Source organism: Eucalyptus grandis, chromosome 11 (assembly GCF_016545825.1).
Source record: "Eucalyptus grandis isolate ANBG69807.140 chromosome 11, ASM1654582v1, whole genome shotgun sequence".
Taxonomy (NCBI): Eukaryota; Viridiplantae; Streptophyta; class Magnoliopsida; order Myrtales; family Myrtaceae; genus Eucalyptus; species Eucalyptus grandis.
Genome location: NC_052622.1, coordinates 46,852,556 through 46,873,990, shown reverse-complemented (window position 1 = coordinate 46,873,990; position 21,435 = coordinate 46,852,556). Strand labels below are relative to the sequence as shown.

General features: G+C 40.5%; 3 protein-coding genes across 3 annotated transcripts; all 3 read right to left on the bottom strand.

Annotated features, from left to right (window-relative positions):
• Positions 1-368: 368 nt before the first annotated feature.
• On the bottom strand, positions 369-11,853 carry LOC104426388 (putative tRNA (cytidine(32)/guanosine(34)-2'-O)-methyltransferase). Its single transcript, XM_018865497.2, has 13 exons — positions 11,711-11,853; positions 11,376-11,573; positions 10,155-10,195; positions 9,978-10,071; positions 8,736-8,785; positions 7,522-7,571; positions 5,590-5,698; positions 4,368-4,428; positions 4,215-4,267; positions 3,271-3,363; positions 2,835-2,898; positions 1,545-1,652; positions 369-989 (listed from the first exon to the last, which is right to left on the bottom strand). Exons 3-13 carry the CDS (start codon positions 10,179-10,181, stop codon positions 748-750), a joined length of 951 nt encoding a protein of 316 aa, XP_018721042.1. The 5' UTR covers positions 10,182-10,195; positions 11,376-11,573; positions 11,711-11,853; the 3' UTR covers positions 369-747.
• A 1,140-nt stretch (positions 11,854-12,993) lies between these two features.
• Positions 12,994-15,079, bottom strand: LOC120289990 (protein ENDOPLASMIC RETICULUM-ARRESTED PEN3). The gene is made up of 2 exons (XM_039305425.1): positions 13,437-15,079; positions 12,994-13,401 (listed from the first exon to the last, which is right to left on the bottom strand). Exons 1-2 carry the CDS (start codon positions 14,901-14,903, stop codon positions 13,273-13,275), a joined length of 1,596 nt encoding a protein of 531 aa, XP_039161359.1. The 5' UTR covers positions 14,904-15,079; the 3' UTR covers positions 12,994-13,272.
• Positions 15,080-16,189: 1,110 nt separating this feature from the next.
• Positions 16,190-17,814, bottom strand: LOC104426387 (aquaporin PIP1-3). Its single transcript, XM_010039418.3, has 4 exons — positions 17,392-17,814; positions 16,940-17,235; positions 16,697-16,837; positions 16,190-16,508 (listed from the first exon to the last, which is right to left on the bottom strand). The coding sequence occupies exons 1-4, from the start codon at positions 17,726-17,728 to the stop codon at positions 16,392-16,394; spliced, it is 891 nt and encodes a 296-aa protein (XP_010037720.2). The 5' UTR covers positions 17,729-17,814; the 3' UTR covers positions 16,190-16,391.
• Between the last annotated feature and the right edge of the window lie 3,621 nt (positions 17,815-21,435).

The window sequence follows — 21,435 nt, the reverse complement described above, 5'->3', positions numbered from 1 at the left end:
CAACCACAAGGTTTGATACGATCTTCCAGGATCGAAACAGTTTCAATCGCACCTGCCATTCCAACAAAAACTTTCTTGGTTTGAACCGTGACATATCATTCATCTTCGATGTTGGCTGGATGCAGTCTATGTAAAGCGTCTGAGGTCTTCATTGTAAATGATGCAAAGCGTGCGAGAAAATTCAAGCTAAGTACGTCAAATTCATGTAATAAAGTGCCTCCGGATCATGAGCTCGCCGAGGCGGATTTGATATCTCAGGTCTCTCTTTCAAAAATATGTCGAATTCGTGCATATGATTCTGGCAGCGTAGAGATAAGCCACCTCCGATAGAAGTCAAAACAAGGGTAGGAAATATTGATTCTTTTTCGATTGGCCCATTTAGCCATTAGGATCGTTCCTTTTCCGGACATATATTCAAAGAAAAAGTATTGTAAGGACCACCCACAATTCTAAAGCGTGACCAAGTGTCTCTCTTGGCGACAGCTTTCTCCCAATCTTTTTGACTGCACTTAAATGCTTACCCGCACAAGTTCTTGGCCGCTTCTAGCCTCTCGCACACAGAAAATTAAAGAAGGGGCACTGTCCTTGCGTGTTCTACACAGCAAACATCGGAGAGATTGCTCGTGTGAGAAAAGGGGCTTAAATGTACACAGCTCTCGGGTCTATCATTCAATAGCTTGTTGACGACAGACGTACACACTAATTTCTTGGTCTCTGTGAAATTAAAGTAACATTTAATGGCAAGAATCAGGAATCCAAGGATAGCTTTTCGAGCTCCTGCACTCCATGACAAGAGGCTTTCTTCAACTCCAGAGCTCTCTTGTAAGGCGGGGCGATTGGGGGTTGCACGGGATCGAGGCTCTTGTAAGTCCCATCGGGCGCTTTAGGGAGCGGGTATGACCGGTCGGAATCATAGCCACTGAGGTCGCCGCAGGCTAAAAATGGAATGTACACCTTATTCGGTCCCTCCAACCATCCACTACTGCAATCTGTCATGCACCACACAATTGAATATTTACTGCATTGCCACATATGGCTAAACATCATTCAACAAAATCAGGCACTCAATAAAAAGCCACTAGTATTGGAAACTTCAATTTTGATAAAACATTATATCCACAAATGATTAAATATCATTCATGAAAATCAGGCACTTGACAAATAGCCGCTAATATTGGGAGCCTCAACTCTGATAAAACTTTTTGGTCCCAAAAAAAAAAAAAAAAAAAAAAAAAACTCTGATAAAACTTTATAACCTCGTTTTCTTTTTACATTCCAGAGCAAATTGCATTGATAACAATCCAAGAAGAGGAAACAGCTGACCAGAATATTCTCTTTTCAGCAAATTTTACTTCATAATACTCCGATTACGATGCAGAGTTTGCAACTTAAAGGACTCTATCACATATTCAAGCTGCATCTAAAGATTTCATGAAAATTACAAAACAATATATTTCTTGAAAAAGTCATTTAACATTGGTAGGCAATCAATTGAAGAAGAAGATGAATGAAAGAAAAAAAAAGCACAGGAATGTCATAGTTACCTAGGTCATCAACTCCAGATGGACTCCCGATCTTTTCTAGTAGGCGATGCAAGTCCTTAGGATTAAATCCTTCAGGGGGAGAATAGTTTTCACAAACAGCAAATGCCTCTGTAGAATTAAAAAGATTGGCGTAAGTTTTTATCATTGTATAGGAACTAATGAAAACAAAAATCACTAACATTTTTGTCGAACAAGATCAAAGTAATGCATACATCAAAGACCAGCTCCATACCATTTCTCCCCTTGATAGATATTCTTACGTGAGGCTGCATGAAATCAAACAGATCACCTCCCTCCTTCCCTCTCTCCCTCCCTCACCTGTCCAATCCCTCATGTAATTTTTCACACACGTAGACATTTCCTGATCAGGAAGAAAATCTAAATCTGGTAAACCCCAGGCAGCCTTGAGACCTTTAGATACAGACCCATCAACATGAGAACTTAAAACATCCAAGGATTAACCTTCTTGGTGGATGCTACCCGGATTACTGATAGGATGCTCCAGAGAAAATGAATCAGACCCACTCAGGAAAACTACAATTGGACAAGCTTTTTTCTTTACTTCCTTAGATGAGGGTCTACTGTAACAAGAACTCGAAGATGCCAATCCAGAGCAATTCAGACCCACTCAGGAAAACTAAGATTGGACAAGCTTTTTTCTTCACTTCCTTAGAAGAGGGTGGTCCACTCTAACAAGAACCCGAAGATGCCCGTTCAGAGCAATAGCTGAGGTTCACTGGATGTTTTAAACAACCCATTTCAACACATATTACCCAGTGTCCAGAACAACTAATGTGGTCATGTACCACGAGGTCTGCTTTACCATCTTCTCTGTTTTTATTCCTACAGCAGTGAATTCTTCAAACACTCATTGATGATGATGTCATCAAATGTTCTTAAATGGAATGGCAAAAATTGCATAGAAAATGAAAAGCAAATAAAAAGAGAACATAAATACTTCGTGCATGAGCTTCTAGAGAGTGCAATTAAAATGGCATGGTTCTAAGCATAAATTTTTTTTAGATAGTTACCATTATGAATTTTGCTTAACAATGTGAAAGATTTTCAAAACAGGGTCGAAACACAATACAAAAAGTATTCTAAAATATAAGTGGTCCAGCTGTTAGGCAAATGACCTAGCAATTTGACATGTAGTTAACTCACTATCTAGATGTATAGTTACATACCATCTTTTACACATAACAAAATACACAGAATAAACATGATTGCTAAGATAAATGAATCAGTGACTGACCAGCATTGGAAATTTTGAGAAGACAGAACTCATACCTATGCTGGAATTACGACTACTTTTTGGCTTTGCAAATGTCACGATAGGGAAGAATAACTTCAGCTGCAACAAGCAAATGAAGAAGGTATGGAATGACGATGTACTAGTTCAAAAACCACACATCAACACAATGGTAAATGATCTCAACACAATATAATTTTAATGACACGCTTGTGAAAATGAATAATACATTGCGCATTGGCAACATCACAATTGGAAAAGAAGAAAATCAAGGATTGGCCAACTCCCCATGACAATTCTTGGAATGAAAACTAATAACTTTCTAAAATTACTACCCATCAGTATTTACTTTATATGATGTATAACATACCGGACACTTGTACAAAGCACAAAACAATTCCAATGTCATGTAAATTCTCTACGACTACCAGCTACTGTAAGTGCAACTCTCACAAGAGCAAATAGATAACTTACCTGGCAATAAAGAAGACTCGTGTCTTTCCCACGAAATATTTTTGCGATAAACTTTCCACCTTCTTTTAGTACATGAGTAACAATGGTTAGTCCCTGCAGGATGCAACAGGTGAGTAGAGAGGATGGGAGGTCTTTCTACCAGGGTCATTCATGGCTAATAAACAAGGTTATACTTGCAACAGTTAACAGGTAAGAATCTTAAACTAGATTGATTTTATTGACATAGCAAATTGACTATTCTTGGTTTCAGTGGCTACTGGAACTATAAGGTACTATTAAGCAGGACTCCCTCATTTTTCCAGGTTAGCTTTCTCCATAACTTCATTTTGAGTACTCTATTTTCCCTGGTTCTCACTTTCTCTTTACAGGTAATATGGAAACAAGAAGGAAAACAGCTAAGTGGACAAGTTAAACCCGATAGTTGAGTTACCTAATTACTTATGTAGAGTTTTAACTAAGGGGCAAGTTAGCTCAATTAAATAATGCCATAATACTGGGACAAGAACTCAAAGAAAACCCTATACAACTGAGTGAAATCAGTCACAATAGATAAAAAGAGCTTGTATAGCAGGATTTCTGCTGCTCACTGCTGTTTGTAACTTTTCTCCCTGGATTGAACTTGCTATTTGGCATCTAAAGCTTGTCAAAAACCCGTAAGTCAAAAAGTAGAAGCCAGAAGCCTATCTTCACTTATACTAACTTCTTTAAGTCAAAAACGCAGATATTGTAGTTTCAAAAGTTACAACGTCCAAACACAATAGTTCACTAAAAAGTAAAGCTAAACTCAAAGTGTAAAAAATGCAGTTGAAGTGAAAAAGCCGCAGTTAAAAGTCTAAAACACCCTAAATGGGCTCTTAGAATTCCTGCTGAAGGAAATGACCCTAAAATATGAAAGATTCCAAGTCAGATTATAGTTTATCCTTGGGAGTAACTACAAAACTTACTGCCAAAATCAGTTGAGACTGAACAAACTCATCCATGTCATGAAGACCAGTGACTGCAAGTTCCAGAAGTTAGAATAGCCTTAGCGAACATTTCACCGAAAAGAGCAGACATAAGGGCATGAACTAGCAGGTGGCCCAAAATAATACACTCACCATCAGGAGCACCATCGCAGACCACCAACTCAGCTTTGCAACCGTCAAAATGTCTGATTACCTAGCCCGAGAGAGAGAGAGAGAGAGAGACACGAAAAATAAGTAATCTTGTGAAATATATATTTATGAAGCCGTGGACTGCAAGAACACAAAGTTCTTACATAACATCCTGAAAAGTAAATAATAAAATAGCTCTGCTTGCATAACGTAAATTGAAAGTTTTTGAATCATGAAGCTACATCCATAGCCTTGCATAATTCTTGGTAGGATTTTGATGAATAAATTATTTACATACACAATTCTCCAAAAATACAAAGAGGAACATCACTTGAAAATCCAGAATACTATACTAAAACCAGGCCTACTGCACCTGTAACAATTTACATTGGGGTAAAACATTTATTCATCCAAAACGCAATTAGGAAATTGTAAGTATTTTGTAATCTCTCTTACATCGACATGTCTGGATACACATCATATCTACGTCGATAAAATGCACCCAGAAAATCTGAAATGGCTTCAGTTCATATTTCATAGCCTCTCAAATAAAGTTATTTTGCATATTCAAACATAATCTTCTTCTATTTAAATAAGCATCGTATTACAGTAAGCGTTTACCACATAAGCTACACTTTCCCCCTTGCATTACTTCTACAAAAAAATCTCCAGAAAACAATGTAAAGGCGAAAAATAAAATGATTATTTGGAATAATATCTCAGCAAATTTAAAAATATATATATTTGAGCGACACAGCTTGTTGAAATAATGCAATAGTTGATGAAGTTAAAAAGACACTTTTTAAAGTTTGGGAGGCTTTTCTTTCATTCTTTCTTTCCTCCTCTGCTTCTGCTTCTTCATTATATTTATTTTCTGTTTTGCTGTGTCAGGATTTTTATCTTTATTATTATTATTATTTTTTTTTTTTTTTTGGGGGGTGTTGGTTAGGACCAATATGATTTGAGTGGGAACATTTTGAGCGTGGTAATGAAAATAAAACGCAAGATCTGTTATGGTCCATCTGACATTTATACCAAATTTATGCTCTTAAAACTTTGAAAGGGAAATAGAAAGTAAATCTTGTTCCTACCAAGCATGAGTAAGGCTTTATTCTCTTTTTCTTTTCTTTTCAAGATTCGTCACCTTGTATCATCTCATTTCTCATTGCCAGTTATATGTCATTGTCCACCTTTAAGTGTCACATCACAAGCCAAAGAAACTTACCACTTCAGCTGTTCGGGCATTTGTTATATCACCCTGTACTTGGATGACTCCTTCAATTGGAGCCATAGGCTGTAGATCAATTGCGACTATAAGAGGAAGATCACCTTCCCTGCAAATTACGACAAAGAACAATGGTCTAAACAGAAGTCTCAGCAAAAACACAAACATCAAGATGTAATACCAATATCTCTAAGAAGCAATAACATCAAAATCCTCATTCTAAATATGGCTATGGAAAAAGTTTGTCCAAAGCAGGTGAAAAGGATGCGGTACTCTGATGTCCAGTATGCATGTTTTTCAGAAGCCCATGTTCAAAATATATTACGAAGTTTCACACAATAGAAAGTTTCACACAATAGAAAGTATGTCAATTGGAAAACACATTTGATCCTTCAAAGGCTGTTACATGGACTTCATGACCCATATCTAGTGCAGAAATATGGTTCAATGTCCACTTTCAGTATCTCAACTGATTTGCATCGTTTACCATGATATTCTCCTCCAAGTCACCTACCAGATTTAGAATGCTATAGAGTGAATTGAAGCATCCGCTGAACATGGATTTAGCCAGTATCCAGTGCTTTGAAGAGAAACATCAAGCTTTTAGGAAGTGAGTCATGGTTAAATGCCATGGAAGCAGTTCAGATTAAGGCCCAGTAAATGTTTAAACTCTTTATTCCCCATTGCCCTTTTCAATATGGTGTCCAAACTCTTTGTATAATGTAACCAATAAATAAGCATGACAGGAAGTTAACTACTACAAGTGCACACTTCCAGAATTGATTCTGTCACCTAAATATCTGCCTTGAAATATCAAAATAAATTGAACATTTGTTAAGCAGACAAAATGGAACCGCCAAACTCAATTTTATTGTCTTTAAACCACAACATTCTGAGGGCACCATACCTGAATTACTAAGGATAATCTATTAAAAATTTGGGGAAAAGTAAAATAAAGAAGCATGGTTGGTTCACCAAAGGCTCATTTAAATAGACACCCGAGAGCTTGTCAGGTATGAATACAACAACAGCCAAGTTATACGATCGATCATCCACAACTCATAAAATTTCCAGCCACTGTACTCTAGTCTGATTCCCCTTTCGAGATGAAATGCTATATAGTGAACTAAAGACTCAACAGACGTAAAGCATCTCCAAGGCATTCATATAAAAGAATCGTAGAATAATTATCTCTGGGCTCCACGATGTGCAAGTCATTTACCAGGAAAAAAAAAAAAAAACTGACTTCCATGACCATCAAGTAAGAACCCTAAAGGAAGTGTCTGAAAAGACATGATAAAAGCAAATAGATAGATAAAGGGAGACAGGCAGGCATGAAGAAGTTGCCAACTACAGCACCTACAATTTGATGTTATTGCCTGAAAGATAATTTTGAAAAATGTTTAGAGACATATGGCCCAGCATCCCAGCTCACAAAAACTCTTGATGTTCATTTTCAACAAATGCTTTGAATCTTTAGAAAGCCTCAACTTTCCTTTTTTGGATTTGAAACTTGCTCAATTGGGATGCCTATCTCAATATAGTACATGATTGGTTTTGTACAAATCACATCATTCCCATGCCAGGTATAGTGTGATGCGTAGAACATATAACAAAGGTGTGAGCCAGCGTTATCAACTCTTGAAATTGTTCTCACATGATATATCAAATGGGGAAGTCTGGCCTTTCAAACTTTGGAAGAAGCATTTGAAATTCTCATCACGTCTAAATAACAAGGAAAGAAAAAACAAAAGTCAACTAATTTCTCCAATGATATGGCAAATTGACGATGCTCTCATAGTCTGAAGATGGTTTTAATCAATTAAAGAAAAAGCCAAGCCTTAGCATCACCTTAATAGCAATTTTTACAAAAAGAGAAATCATAGTAGCATATAGAATCAACATTTACATGATCAATGAAGAATTTTATACCTAGCATCAGGTGAAAGCTTTGCAGGAAGATACAACTTACGACTTAAAACCTGCACATGGAAAGCACGCAGCATAAGCTAACTTTAATCTATTTTAACCAGCACAATTCCACACATGGCAACAAGCCTAAAGGAGAAGCTATAGAGGAAAAGATGTTAATGACAAAGTTATACAAAAAACAAAGAAATTCGCACATGGATCAATCAATTCCAGCATACATGAGACTTGAGTAAGACAGGCAAGGCAAACAATTTCCCGAGGATCTCACCAGACTGTGGTTCTTAGAAGAATATACTTTAGGAAGAAGGATACACTTCGAAAGAAACACACCCATGTCCAGTGTTTGTCAATGCCCGCAATGCATTTCTTATAATAATTAGCTGAGAAAACTTCAAAAATAATTATCATACTATGAACATAACCAGTTTTAACCAGTCTTTCAAGTAAGAAGGAAGCTGTGATACCTAATGCCGCAAAAAGAGAAAAGAAGGAACCTTGTGCTTTTATATATGCTAAAATCTACATAATGTTGAATGGATACAGTTTTCATGTTCAGGTGCTAAAATCATCTGATTGATCACAATGCAGAAATGTGCATTTAGTGACAAGAAGAGATACCTCCTAAATAAGTGATTCCTGTTTTCTTCTGGTATGCTCATTCCAAATATTAGATATGCAGAAAATGAACAAATTGACATTTGCTTACATCTAAATAGTTAATGAATGACTGGATTGTTCTCCTATTAACCATCAAATATCATAACTTCTTTTAGTCTAATAATATTCCCACTCTTCAGTAATTTAAGGTTCTTGGCATGTTTCGGAATTTATTCCAATAAGTCTTCTTTCAGTGTAAACGAAAATCAGAGAAACAACTCAATTACAGAATGGTCTTTCCAAAACCATTTTACGAGTATTTTGTGCTGTTGAAACTTGAAGATTTGACATTGATTAAATAAAATATCATTCTCGGTTTCATTAGAGATTGCCAGGTCATCTATGTCTGTACCTATGCAACAATCAGGATGATTCATTACATACAAAAAGTTGACGTGACTAAATTTTCTTCCATAAAGCAGTTGACACAAGTCATAAATTACTTGCTTTAACATTTTTAGTAGAATGTAAAGTTCTTATAAGAGCACCACTGGAATAATATTCAATTTTTCACTAGGCATCAGTAATCAACACCCCCCTATCACTGAATAGTATACCTGACTCCAACTACCAGGGGCAGCACATAAATCTACCACGCGTTTCACTCCTGCAAAAGCCAAAATAAACACAAGAAAGGTCTTAGTATATCCAATATGATGATTATGTTTCCTCCACTGCAAATGCTTTTTAGCAAATAAAATACCCCGTTTCTCAAAATATGGATGCCTAATAAGAGATGCATCTCTTTTGGCTCATCAACCCCACAAATGAAAGAACTCATTCAATATGATACACTCCCCCTATCAAGCAAGCATCTACTGCAGAAGAACATGAATAAGTAGCTGCGATTATTGTAATGCTCGATAAACCTTTGCCATCAAGCATGGCATGAACAATAGAGATCTCATGCTTTGCCAAAGATGCAGCACCAAACCACATTTGAGACAATCAAACATTGACTTTCCTGTTTAGCATTGAGAAAATAGATGACTATGCAATTTTTCAATCAAACGTGATCTCTTGCAACATGTCAAAACCTATAGACCTCGTTATATCGTTCTAAAAATCATCATTTAGGTGAGGGCGGAGTAAACACACAAGTTGACTCAATGAATTCGCTAAAAACACGAGTTGGCTCGTGACAAGGCACTTATTATAAATTGTTATATTATCTCGAGTTGGCATCTTCAACTAGCACAGGGAGAAAATCAAGCTCACTTGCACGGTGGGCCAAGCCTCACTAATTAACCAAGCCCATTCATTAGTTATGCAAGCACAAGGAATAGATTTCGGCCCAGCCAAGAAGCAAAATGGATTCAATGACGAGGAAGAAGCCAAAGAAATTCTAGACTTTGCAGAGTAAATGCAGTTTGAATTGCAAGGCTGCCGGTTCAATTTTTAAGTTCCCATGTGTTTTAAATTTCCTACGTCTTTCCTAGGTTTGGAATTTTAAGTTTCCTTGTGTCATAAATTTCCTTTGTCTTTAATGTTTGACTTCCAATATAACATGGGTAATTAATTGATTCATCATACCGGAGTATACATCAAAAATCATTTTATTAAGTACATAACATCTCCAGGGACAAGTTTATTGTTCTAATAACATTTTTTAAGGATACTTCGCAGAGTTTCTAAAGTCTTAGGATTTGAAGATTCGATCTTCTGATACATATTATCAAACTCCCTATCGATCTTAGTTGAGCAAGTGATCTTGACCACCTTGATCTCTCGTATCCACTCCCCATCCCATCCTCACTATATCTGTGTGTCTGCATGCGAGAGAGAGAGAGGCCCCCTACCATCAAATATATTGAACTCCTCGTCTATTTGAAGAAGTTTAAAAGCACTTCGAGCGCGCCAACCTTCTTCTTTTGCTTTCCGATAGTAGATATCCTACAAAGAAATTTACTCTGAGTTCAATATGGGTGGAATAGGACAATCCCATCAAACGGATGTCCTGCAAAATGTTAAGTTACCCTTTTGTCCCTTGAAGCTTTGCCCATGTCTTATTATGCTCCTGTAAGAGAACCCCACAATCCACCATATTCAAAGAATGAAAACAACATTAATAAATCGGACAAAGGAGCGATATTGAGTACAGAAACTAAATTTCGATCAAGCAGCTTCATGAGGAATAAAATTCAGGGTTTTCAACATCAATTCAACAACAAATCTCTCAATTTTACTGGCAGTTACTCATAATGGCATTCCAAAGTCATCATCGTTGAACTGAAGACCCACGAGATTCAAACAACATGAAACCTCGTCAAGAAAAGGAATACGGCCTAGGACTATTGACCAATAAAAGTTGGTTTAGCGGCTGTTGCTCCAATTAAAAGTTATTCATGAAAGGTGGTTCAACTTTGACTTGTAACATACTAAAGTAGCTTGCATACATTGACCACCAACATGAGTACATGATTATGTAACCACGTAGCATAACATCACCATAAATGTCAAAGATTATGCATACAGCAATAATCTCAGCAAACCCATATTTAAGAATGCATGATGTCGAAGGCACCCCATTATGTTATGAAATATTGAGAGGAAATCCTAATTACCAAAACTAGTTAAAATGATGTCACAACACGATTCTTGTAACAGTCAAAGACATAAAAGCGCGCCTGTCCAGAATCAGATGCTTTGAGCAAGTCATCCCCTTTCCTCCAACAACTAACAAAAGTCCCAACACCTCGGTCAGCTCATCACAATCTAAGGCTTTCGATGGTCCACATCAGCTTCCCATTGCAGGGTATCACTAAAAGGAGCATCCATAACCATCTGTTCCGAGCTGAAAGTGAGTGGCACCGGCATCTCCACAGAACAAAGTCTAATCATGTATCGTCTTTCTTAGCTAAAGGCCGAGCTTCGAACTTTTCATATCAAAATAAACAGATATTCCATAGCTATCCAATTCAAGGACTTCTACACGCCTCGAAAGACCATTTTCTTCAACAAGGACAAGGCCGACATTGGCTTATTACATCGAACAGGTGGAGGGCATTTCCAGGTTATGGAGCAAATGGCGCCAAACAGAACATCACGAACCAGGCAACTATCACGTACGACACGCAAGCTAAGGTGACTTGGCAGAAGAGGCTAATGAAAGCACGCAACTTCGGAGCGAGAAAGCAGATACAAGTACAAAATCGAAAGAGAAAGAGCGAAATTGCAGAGTGACGGACAAGCAATACCTCAATCAAGCGACGGAAGGCGTTGAAGGCGATAGAGAGAGAGAGGGAGAAGGACGCTTTCGACGGAGCACTCGGAGGGTTGGAGAACGGCGGAGACGAGTGGAGGATTTGCTGTTTCTGGGCCGGGCGGCGGAACTGGCGGCGGCGGGCACGGGGTCGCAGAATATGTTCCGACACCAGGGGAGCGAGTGCGTTTGCCTACGTAAAAAGCCAAAAAAAAAAAAAAAAAGAGAGGAAATTTTGCACTTATAATATTATAAAATAATAATAGGACCTACAAAGTTGGACTCAATATATAAAGTGATTCCTGAATTTAAATCCATGCAGAACCGAACCTAGAACTATCGGACCAGATTCCTCTCGACGACGAAAGAGGAGCGCTGGTGTGGAGTTGAAGATCTAGTTAGGAAGAGAGAAAACCCACTAATGTTGTGAGTGTGTGATTTCAATTTTAAAGATATAAAAAAATTATCTATTCAGTCTGAATAATTTGATCGGTTTAGTTCCACTCTGAAATCTGAAGCTGGATTATTCATTACTGGTCCATTTTTATGGAATCAAAAACTAGACAAGCGCTCTTATCGGTCTTGGACAGTTCCTGTTACACACCACCGATAGATACTAAAAATCTAATTACATTTAATTCTATGTTAACTTGACTGCACGTGGGTTTTAGCTACTCAAAAGGATATTTTAGCTAAAAAACACGTGCCAGAGTTTCAGCCTACGTGGCACTCATTATGTTGACGTGTATAGCAAGTGGCGTTTTATTACATAACGAATAAAGGGAAAATTCTTAGACAAAAAAATAAGTAAAGGGAAAATTCTTTGACCAAAACAAAAGTAAAGGGAAAATTCAAACGATCGAAATCGAGCTGTTTCGTCATCTGTTTTTTTATGTAATAAAAACACAGGAATTAGGGTTTTTTTTTTCACAAAAATCAATAGATCCCTTGCTGGGGATTTAGAGTTTAGACTTTCCAAATCTCCCCCACAAACATTAACATTGAAATTGGCATTGGTGTCAATTCTTTCAAGGCGATGATGATTCCTCATCCTAAAAGATCTTATGAGGAAGAAATTTTTGTGATGTGTAATGTTATGCGATGGCTCAAATTTATATAGCAAGCACGGTCCTCTTGCGTTTGATATTGAATTGCACGATGGTTAATTTCTGCATCATTTGTCGGCAAGTAAGAAGAAGATGAAGAGTCTAAAGATACTTATTTTCTGAAATATGTCACGATTATTAAGTTTTTTTTTCCTTAATCAAATCCAACGTCGGTCACTGGAGGACTAACGATCGTCTCTGGGCTCTTCTATCTTTAAGACAGCTGCTGCTGGGCCATTTGACATTGGATGTCATACACAATCGATTGAAACTGCCGTTGATACTACCACTGAAAATTGTATGAGCAACGTAAAGCGGAAGCCGTAAATATCACTTTTAACAAAGTTGTAACTGAATAGGTTTGGTAGACCGGAACTAGCCTTAGCTGCATGGATATGGACTAGGGATCATGTTTTTGTATCAATAGGTTGATTGAGACATGAGAATTTGTTTAGTTAAGAAAGTTGAGTGATTGAGAACTGAAATTCTTGTTTGACAAATGAGAGATGATAAGAGGGAAATGCGAAAATGAATTCATCATCAGATCGAGAAATCATCAAATTGCATATACAAGAGACTTCCTCATTCACATCTTCACCGCCAAAAACTACTGCCCATCTTCACCCACAACTTAACCAAAGGGCGAGCAAATCAAAGCGCCGCAGCCAGGCCGAGCGAGCGAGCGAGCATTGCACGTTCTGGATCTTTGAGTAAACGAGATAGGAACCACTGCAAAAAGTTCTCAAAACTAGCAGCGATTCAAGTGCCAAAAAATCAAAAGAGAGGTCACGAGGCCGGAACGACGACAGCAAATCTAGAGCTCTCCCACACCTCAACCCCCTCCACCCCCACCCTACCCACGAACAGCCGGTTCCCGCCGCCGTCTATCCGCCGTATCACTCCCCTCTCCCTCTCCTCCCCCTCCCCTCCGCCGCCGCCGCCGCCTCCGCTCTATTCACATAATTCCTCCTATACATTTCCTCCCCTTCATCCGCCCCCTCCGCCTTCTCCGCCCCCGCCGCCGCCCTCGACCACACCTCCAGCTCCCCTTCCCTCCCCACGAACACCTGCCCCCGGTAGCACCGCACGACGCTCGTCCCGCCGCCGCTCCTCGCCGTGTTCCCCATGCCCGGGTTCTTCTCCCTCAGGTACACCCACGGGTCGTCCCCCAGCTTGCGCAGGTCCGCCATCCCGAGGTCCCCCGACTTGGAGCACACCTTGAACAGCCTCGACGACTCGGCGTCGGCGTCCACGTCGGCGAACGAGTCCCCGAACCGGCTGCTCCGCCCCGACCCGGGCTCGTTCGTCTCCCACGCCACCTTCCCGGACCTCGGGTCCCACAGCCGGATGTAGCCCGAGTACCCGAACGCGCCGCACGTGACGGCGCTCCCCGCGAGGAGGCCCATCTCCGGCAACCAGGCGAGCTTCCCGGGGGCCATGTGCTTGGTGGAGCTGCCCGGCTGCCGGCCCAGCGCGGACGCGATCTGGAGCGTGGACTTGTCGACCTCGAGGACGCAGTTCTCCCTGTGCGGGCACTCGAACGCGGCGTACACCGAGCCCGGCGAGTCGGCGACGGCCGTGACCCAGGCCTTGTGGATCCGCGGGTCCGTCGGGTCGTTCCAGTGGGCGGCGCCGACGTGGAGGCCGCTGGAGAAGTCGTAGAAGTGGAGGCCGGCGGCCGATTCCGACCCCGCGGCGGCTATCTCCGGCCAGACGCGGCGGATCGAGGTGACGTCGTCCAGGTGCGTGCGGACGGTGGCGGAGTGGGCGAGGTTCCAGTCGTAGCTGGAGATCTGGCCGCCGTGGGCGATCCAGACGGAGCCGTCGGGGTGGGCGGAGAGGGCGGAGGGGAGGCCCTCGGAGGCGGGGCGGACGGTGGCGACGACGGAGGCGTCGATGCCGTCGAGGGGAGCCGGGGACATGGCGGAGCGGAGGCGGGATTCGACGCCGTAGTAGACGGCCTCGTCGGCGAGGTCCTGCTTGGAGAAGCGGAGGGCGGTGGAGGGGAGGCGGTCGGTGCGGAGGAGGGAGAGGATGGCGGAGAAGATGTCCGGGTCGCGGTCGATGAAGATGGGGCTGGGGTCGGGGTCGGGGTCCTGGGCGGCTCGGCTGGAGAGGGCGAAGAGGAGGGAGTCGGGGCCGGCGGACCGGAGGGTGGAGGCCGTCGTCTCGAAGAGCTTGCCGCCAACGTTGAGCTTGATGCGGTCGGGATTGGGAGGCGGCGGGGCGGCGGCGGCGGCGGCGTTGGAATCGCCGTTCTCCATGCCGGGACGGTTATGAATTTCTGCGATTGCGATTGCGATGGCGATGAACAAGAAGAACTGCGACTGAGCTTCCGAGAAGGAAATTGCGGAGGAAGGAAGACTGGAGCTCGGCGAAATGACCATTGTGTCCCCATTAACTTCTGGGATATACATTTAGGCCCCATTATTTTTATGTGGCTTTCTGCAAAAATTCTTTTTCTCTCTTCCTGGTATATCTTATAACATTATAAAGGCTCCGTTTGCTTTACAAAGAATTTCTTGCCAGAGAATAGTTTCTTCAATTCCGGCATTTGAAATACTTAGGAATATGAGTTAACTGAAATTTTTTTCGAGAAAATGTTTTTCTGTTTTGAAAATAAAAAATTATTTTTTGAAACACGACTAAACCTTCACACTTAAAATAACGATAAAATTTCGATGCTTGAAATAAAAACTCTTGAGCAAAAGTTACTTGATACTTGTACCTAGGAGTGAGAGATTTCAGGATTGGTTTAGGTTTCACCCAAAATCCAGAACTTTCTTTATCAAGACCTACTCCTTAGTTTTTGGAATTTGAAACATTCCTTGCATATCCTGACCTACCTTGTCAATGTATTTTAGGGTTTACTTAGACATCGGCTCCTATTTTTTTTGTTTCCTTTTAATTAAGTAATTTGAAAGTGAACACAATAATAAAAATCTCCATTCTTCAGTAGCAATAATCCATGGAAGATAAACAGGTAAAATAATTAGTAGAATAAGTTACAAACATGTAATCAACAGAGGTTGAAAGGAAGCACAGAAGGGGCAAGAAAAGGCAAATAGAGCATACAGGAGAGAGGAAGAAGAAAAGATGAAGGGGGAGATAGGGAGAAAGAGAAGGAAACCGGGAAATGTTTGTTCTTGAGTGCGTTTCCCAGAGAATCAACTGTCATCGGAAAACAACATGGGAAAACTTTTGTATTTTACGGGATCTTATGGTGGTTTTCGGCAAAGATAGAAACTCCAATGAATTACTGCGAATCTTCTATCTCGAATTTGGAAGGTTGGTGGGTAGATCGGATTCCTTATCAAGTTAAGGCTATAGTGCCATCAATGTTATGATAAGCACCTATTCTCGAGAGATGTATTATTTAGTTATTTGTAAATGAGACCATATCACACATTATTCTTAACAACTTTCTCTTCTCCGTAGCTTTCTCTTTAAAACAACCTTTTCTTCTTCTCTTTTTTTACATAAAATTGATAATACATTCAAAGTGAAATTTCAAAAGAGAGAGTGAGTATTGTTGAATTTGTTTCTATGTAATGTATATCTTGGACGTTTATTTGCTTTAAACCCAATAAAAACAATAGTGAGAATGTAGATAATAACTTAAGGATAGTGATCTTCATCACACATTAAATATATAAAAAAAAAAAACTATATATTTTTACTAGTATCTTTATCAACAAACAAATTTTCTTAACAATCCAATCATTCACGAATTTTATTGAACTTAAGGAGGGCATGCAACAACACTCCTCACATCTCGCCCGCCCAATACAAACATACATACACTTAGTTAGGAATACAATAATTCATATACATTAAGACACCATCCCAAACCACCCTTATTTTTTCGAAGAAAAAAAAGCACCCTTTTTTTTTTGTTTTTAATTTCAAACGATGTACTTGGATCTGAAAAAATTGGATTTGACAAAAACAGCCCTGATCACCAGCTGATGGTACATTGCTGCGAGTGCCGCTCCGGTAAATGGGCCCACCCAAAATATCCACTGCATCCAATAAAATATCACAGATTAGTTGAGTGGTGGACATGCCATTTGCACTCTAAACCCTCAGTCTCGACTTACTTTGATCTTTTTTAATATTTTTAATAAGTGACTAAAGTCCGAAATAATCTTTTCATGTATATTTTTGTCGAATAAAAAAAATTCAAAAATGATGGAAAGGGGAAGCTTACATGGTCATCCCAGGCTTGGGCCCTGTCATAGACGAGGGCTGCCCCAAAACTCCTGGCCGGGTTAATGCCAGTCCCGGTTATGGGAATCGTGGCCAAGTGCACCACGAACACTGCAAATCCAATGGGCAACGGTGCCAATACCTGACCACATCACAAGAGCAAGATTTCAACATGATCCTGATGAGCATTGCCGATAAAGTGGAGGCACGCGTTTTGTTTTCAAGAGCAGATTTGTATTCTTACAGGGACGTGGGAGTCGCGCACCATGCGCTTGGCATCGGTGGCGGAGAAGACGGTGTAGACGAGGAAGAAGGTGCCGAGGATCTCCGCCCCGAGGGCGACGCCCCTGGAGTAACCGGAGCTCACGGTGTTGGCGGCGCCGCCGAGCGTCTCGAACTGGCTCTTCTGGAAGCTCTTCACCACCAGGGCGCCGCACGCAGCTCCCATGCACTGCATCAGTATGTACCACACCGCCCTGACCAGCGACAGCTTCCTCGCCAGCAGCAGCCCGAAGGTCACGGCCGGATTAATGTGACCCCCTGTATACGATACAATACCGTTCATCATTAACCGTCAAGTGTCAACCGTTGAATAATATCTATCGCTAAAGAAATGTGATCAGAAACTTTTCTTTAAACTGGAAAACAAGGCAAGCAAAACGTGCCATTTTTGCATAGAAGTACCGAGGACCAAACCTGAAATGCCTGCAGTAGAATACACGAGCGCGAAGATCATGCCACCAAAGGCCCAGGCGATGCCTTGGGGACCCACGGTCGCGCACTTGTTGCTAGATCTCTCCACGCCCATCACCGTGAGCACCGTCACGTAGAGGAACAAGAAGGTCGCCACGAACTCCGCTATCCCAGCCCGGAAGAACGACCACGAGGATAGCTCCGCCATCTCGAACAGTGGGGCGGGCGGCGGCTCTTCGTAGTCCTTGCTTTCTCTGAGGGTCGGGGCGGCCGTCCCGATGGCTTGGCCCTCGCCGTAACGATGCGCTCCCATCCTCACGTCTTCTTCTCCGCCCTCCATTGTTTCCTCCTCTTCCTTTGCGGTTGTCTTAGGGTTGCTCGAATGGATATGAGACTGTGAAGGAGAGAATGGGATGTAGTAACGTGGTTAACATTGAATGCTTTTTATAGAACCAAAATCGGATCCATCAAAAGGATCGATCGTCTCGTGAATCGCAAGTGAAGTGAGGGATGCGCTTGTGGGGGGTTGGAGACATGGAGTGGCGTGAGATTTGGAGAAATGGCGTGGGATTCCTCCGAAAGGTTCTGCTCCTTTTCGTTTTCATTGATAAGGAGAGATTTAGACTTGTTTGTTTCATTAAAAAATGTTTTTAAATTTTTTGATATTCATGTTAGGAAAATGAATTAATTAGGAAAACTATTTTTCATGAAGGGAAAAAAAGTCTTCTAAGATAGGGAAAATATTTTTCACTTTTGAGAAAGAGGAAAACAATTTCCTCACTCAATTTCTCTTATCTTATACTCATGTTGAACTTTTTATCTTTCTTTTTTTGTTCTTGTTGTCTTTTTTAAAAAAATCGAATTTTTAGTTCTTTTTCTTTTTAAATTTTGTCTTGGCCGATCACCGGCCACAATGACCGCCGGCAACCAACCACAAACGAGCCTCGAGCTTGTCGCTCACCGATTAACGATGAGCCAGTGAGCATTAAGCTCGAGCTTGCTCATTGGCATTAAGCAAGCTCAAACTTGCCTTTAGCCGATCGCTGACCGTCGATGTGGCTAATGTGGCTGGCAATCGACGAAAGAAGAGGAAGACAAAAACAAAGAAAAGAAAAATAAAAAGAAAATATAAAAAAAAAAATCAATTTTTAAATATAAAATAATTAAAAATTATATTTTAAAAATAAAATGTTAAAAATATTGAAAAATAGTGCAAGAAAAAAAATAAAATTCTTATCAAACGACAGAAAATATTTTTCACATCTTTTTAAGTTTTAACTTAACACTAGAAAATAATTATATTTTTCAGGAAAATGATTTCCTAGAAAGTATTTTCCAAAAGCACTACATTTTCCGCAAAACAAATGGAGTTTTAATATTTAATGGAAAAAGGTCCTTTTTATGCACTGACTTATTTTTTTTATTCGTAATTCATATTTTCAATATTATAGAAATCAAAGTTATTTTGTGGTGTATACTTAGAACGTTGGTTGATATGACGCAAACAATATTTCATGTAGATTTATGTTATGAATGATGCAGTGGACGGAATCAATCTTAAAATGATAATTACATTACAATTTGTTTTGTCAATCATTTGAGGTTGAGGCCTAGTCTATCATGAACAAAGTAGATCACGACTACTGACAGTTATGGATCTCAAAAGTAGTCTCTATGTTATCTAATTTTGGTCACAATTGAATCTAGCTTCATGCAAGAATTCTCATACACCGGACCCCAATCATCTGCTAATTTGAGATGATTTCCTTGTATTGATAAATGATGATATATAAGACACCATCCATGTAGAGAGTACTATTTGCACAAGGAGAGTGCCAGAGAAGAAAACACCAATGCTACCGTAGTGTGTTGGAAAAAAGAACGCGTTCGCCTTGCTTAAAATTTAAATGAATTTATCATTGGGTTATTCTTAAGCGACAAAAAGAATGCGTAGAAAAACCCAGTACGTCAAAAGAGGAGATTTATAGTCTTATATTTCGTAGAATCGGAATTATATGCAAACCTCAATGTGTACGCTTAGGCGATGTGAGAATAAGCCCCATCAAAGGCCCGTTAGGATTGAATAGTCTAATTTGAAAGAAAGTCTAGACAAAACAGTCAGGCATAGCTTGCAACTCTAAGGGATAGAGGACATTATCATATGGCCTCAATTACAATTGGCTATTTCCAGGAGTAGGTGCCAATAGGGTTTACTAGTTAAATTAGGCTGGCTCGAAGACCATCATGATCTCTCCCCCAAGTGTCGCCACTAAAATCACAACGACACGCGAAAACCCCAATGGCAGAAAAGTGAGTTTCACTCTTTTCCAGGTTTTCCAGGAGACTCAATCCATTTGTCGCGCTCAAGTACAGATTCCATCTTGATCTCTTACCTCAATTGGATTTCGAAGATGAAATCGACATGGATCAGTTGTCACGTTCGCTTGTCGTAAGGATTTTAATTACTTGGCTTGCAGTCATCCTTCCCTTCAAATAAAAGTGCAAATCATTTTCAGAAAACGACAGTGAAAAGGTTACAGAAACACCATGCAATAAGCGTCCTTCTCGCTCAAGTAAAAAGAAAAAATTTGCTCTTGTTAGAACAATTTTTAGAATAGCAAAACTTATTCCCGTGACATAACGATGAGAAAGTGGAGCAGCGCGACTTTTCTTTTCTTTGATCCGGTTGAAGTACCCGTGAGATGACGGTTGATCTCAACTTGAACGGAATCGGAGTACATGTTATTTTGTCTCCCTTGCAATCTCACACATGTATGCATATGTCACGGGCCAAAAGAAGGTCGACCTAAGAGGTTCCCCGGAGTCGACCGTGACGCATCTGTGGTAGACCTCTTATGCTTGCTCAGACTCTCAACGAGCCTTCTCCCCGAAGTTTCTATTAGACTCTAGCTTCATTTATGTCGGTAGCTGGTAGTTGAATATTTATGTCAGTAGTTGAGGCGATGCGATCTCGTCCGCTGGTAGAATTCTAGATCGATGGTTGTAATACGAGGCCCTCAATTATAAGAAGAGGTGTCCTCCTTCATTTGTAAACATCCGCTACTTTCGCAATACAAAGCAAAACTTCTTTCCAGAGCTCTTCTCTCTAGATCCTTTCTCTCTCTACGATCCAAGTAAGGTGAGCAAGTGAGTGTTCGTGTGGAGCAAGACTTGGCTTAGGTGCTTCAGCGATCCAATCCGATCCTAAAGTGCCCGAGTCGCCGCGCGATCACGATCCCAATCGATCAACCGTGACACATATGTCAAGAATTCCAAAGACCCACCACGGAAGGTGCCCACCTATGCGGGCAAGAACCTAATGGATCATATTGACTAGTGAGGGAGTTTGCTAGTAGGAAAAGGTATATGATACCATCATAACCACGTTATATGCTTTATTCAACTTTACAAATGAGTTTTTAGTGAAATGCAAATGCCTTTGATCTAAAGCCTATTGGATAAATGCAAATTACATTTGGTAAAAATTACTTAACAAAACTACTTTGTCATAAATAGTCTTTGGCTTTTTCTTTTTTTTTTTTTTTTATGGCAAAGGGCTTTTGGGCCTTTTTTTTTTCTTTTTTCTTTTAAATCAAAACCCTCTGGTGAAGGGCTAAGGGTGTCAGCAACCCAGATCTAGCACCAACAATCGTCATTCAAGGTCATGCAATTCCCAACAAAGGTCGTGTGACCCAAGTGACTAGCCAGGGTCATGCGACTTCAGGCCTCATTGCTTGAAGTCATGCAACTCAGGTGAGGGCTGCCTCAATTGCGACACCAGAGGTTGCGTAACCCAAGTGGCCGTCACACAACTTTGTCGACCTTGCGTTGACCCCTTGCCAACCCGATCTAGCCTTGTCAACTACCCTTTCTCCAAAAAGATGAACATTAACGAAGATAAAACTGGAAAATTAAAGAATTGGTGAGAACGGCTTTAGAGGAAGAAATCTAGGTTCAACATTTGGCCAAATGCTATAAGCCCAATAGTGTTGAGCTTTCGACCTTTCAACACTAGCATTTAGCTGAAAGCCTTTTGGGAAAACTTGT

Bases quoted from the DNA above. Each gene is read 5' to 3' on its own strand.
- LOC104426388 (XM_018865497.2), bottom strand. From the start codon at position 10,181: ATGGGCAAAGCTTCAAGGGACAAAAGG. The intron at 4,429-5,589 runs GTAAGTTTCTTT...CTCTCGGGCTAG, and splicing joins ATGCCCGAACAGCTGAAGTG to GTAATCAGACATTTTGACGG. The intron at 990-1,544 runs GTAACTATGACA...GGTGCATGACAG, and splicing joins ATCTGGAGTTGATGACCTAG to ATTGCAGTAGTGGATGGTTG.
- LOC120289990 (XM_039305425.1), bottom strand. From the start codon at position 14,903: ATGTATATCCCAGAAGTTAATGGGGACACAATGGTCATTTCGCCGAGC. The intron at 13,402-13,436 runs GCGGAGGCGGCG...GGGGAGGGGGAG, and splicing joins GGAGGAATTATGTGAATAGA to GAGAGGGAGAGGGGAGTGAT.
- LOC104426387 (XM_010039418.3), bottom strand. From the start codon at position 17,728: ATGGAGGGCGGAGAAGAAGACGTGAGGATGGGAGCGCATCGTTACGGC. The intron at 16,838-16,939 runs GTAAGAATACAA...TGATGTGGTCAG, and splicing joins TGCGCGACTCCCACGTCCCT to GTATTGGCACCGTTGCCCAT. The intron at 16,509-16,696 runs GTAAGCTTCCCC...TATTGGATGCAG, and splicing joins CCCAAGCCTGGGATGACCAT to TGGATATTTTGGGTGGGCCC.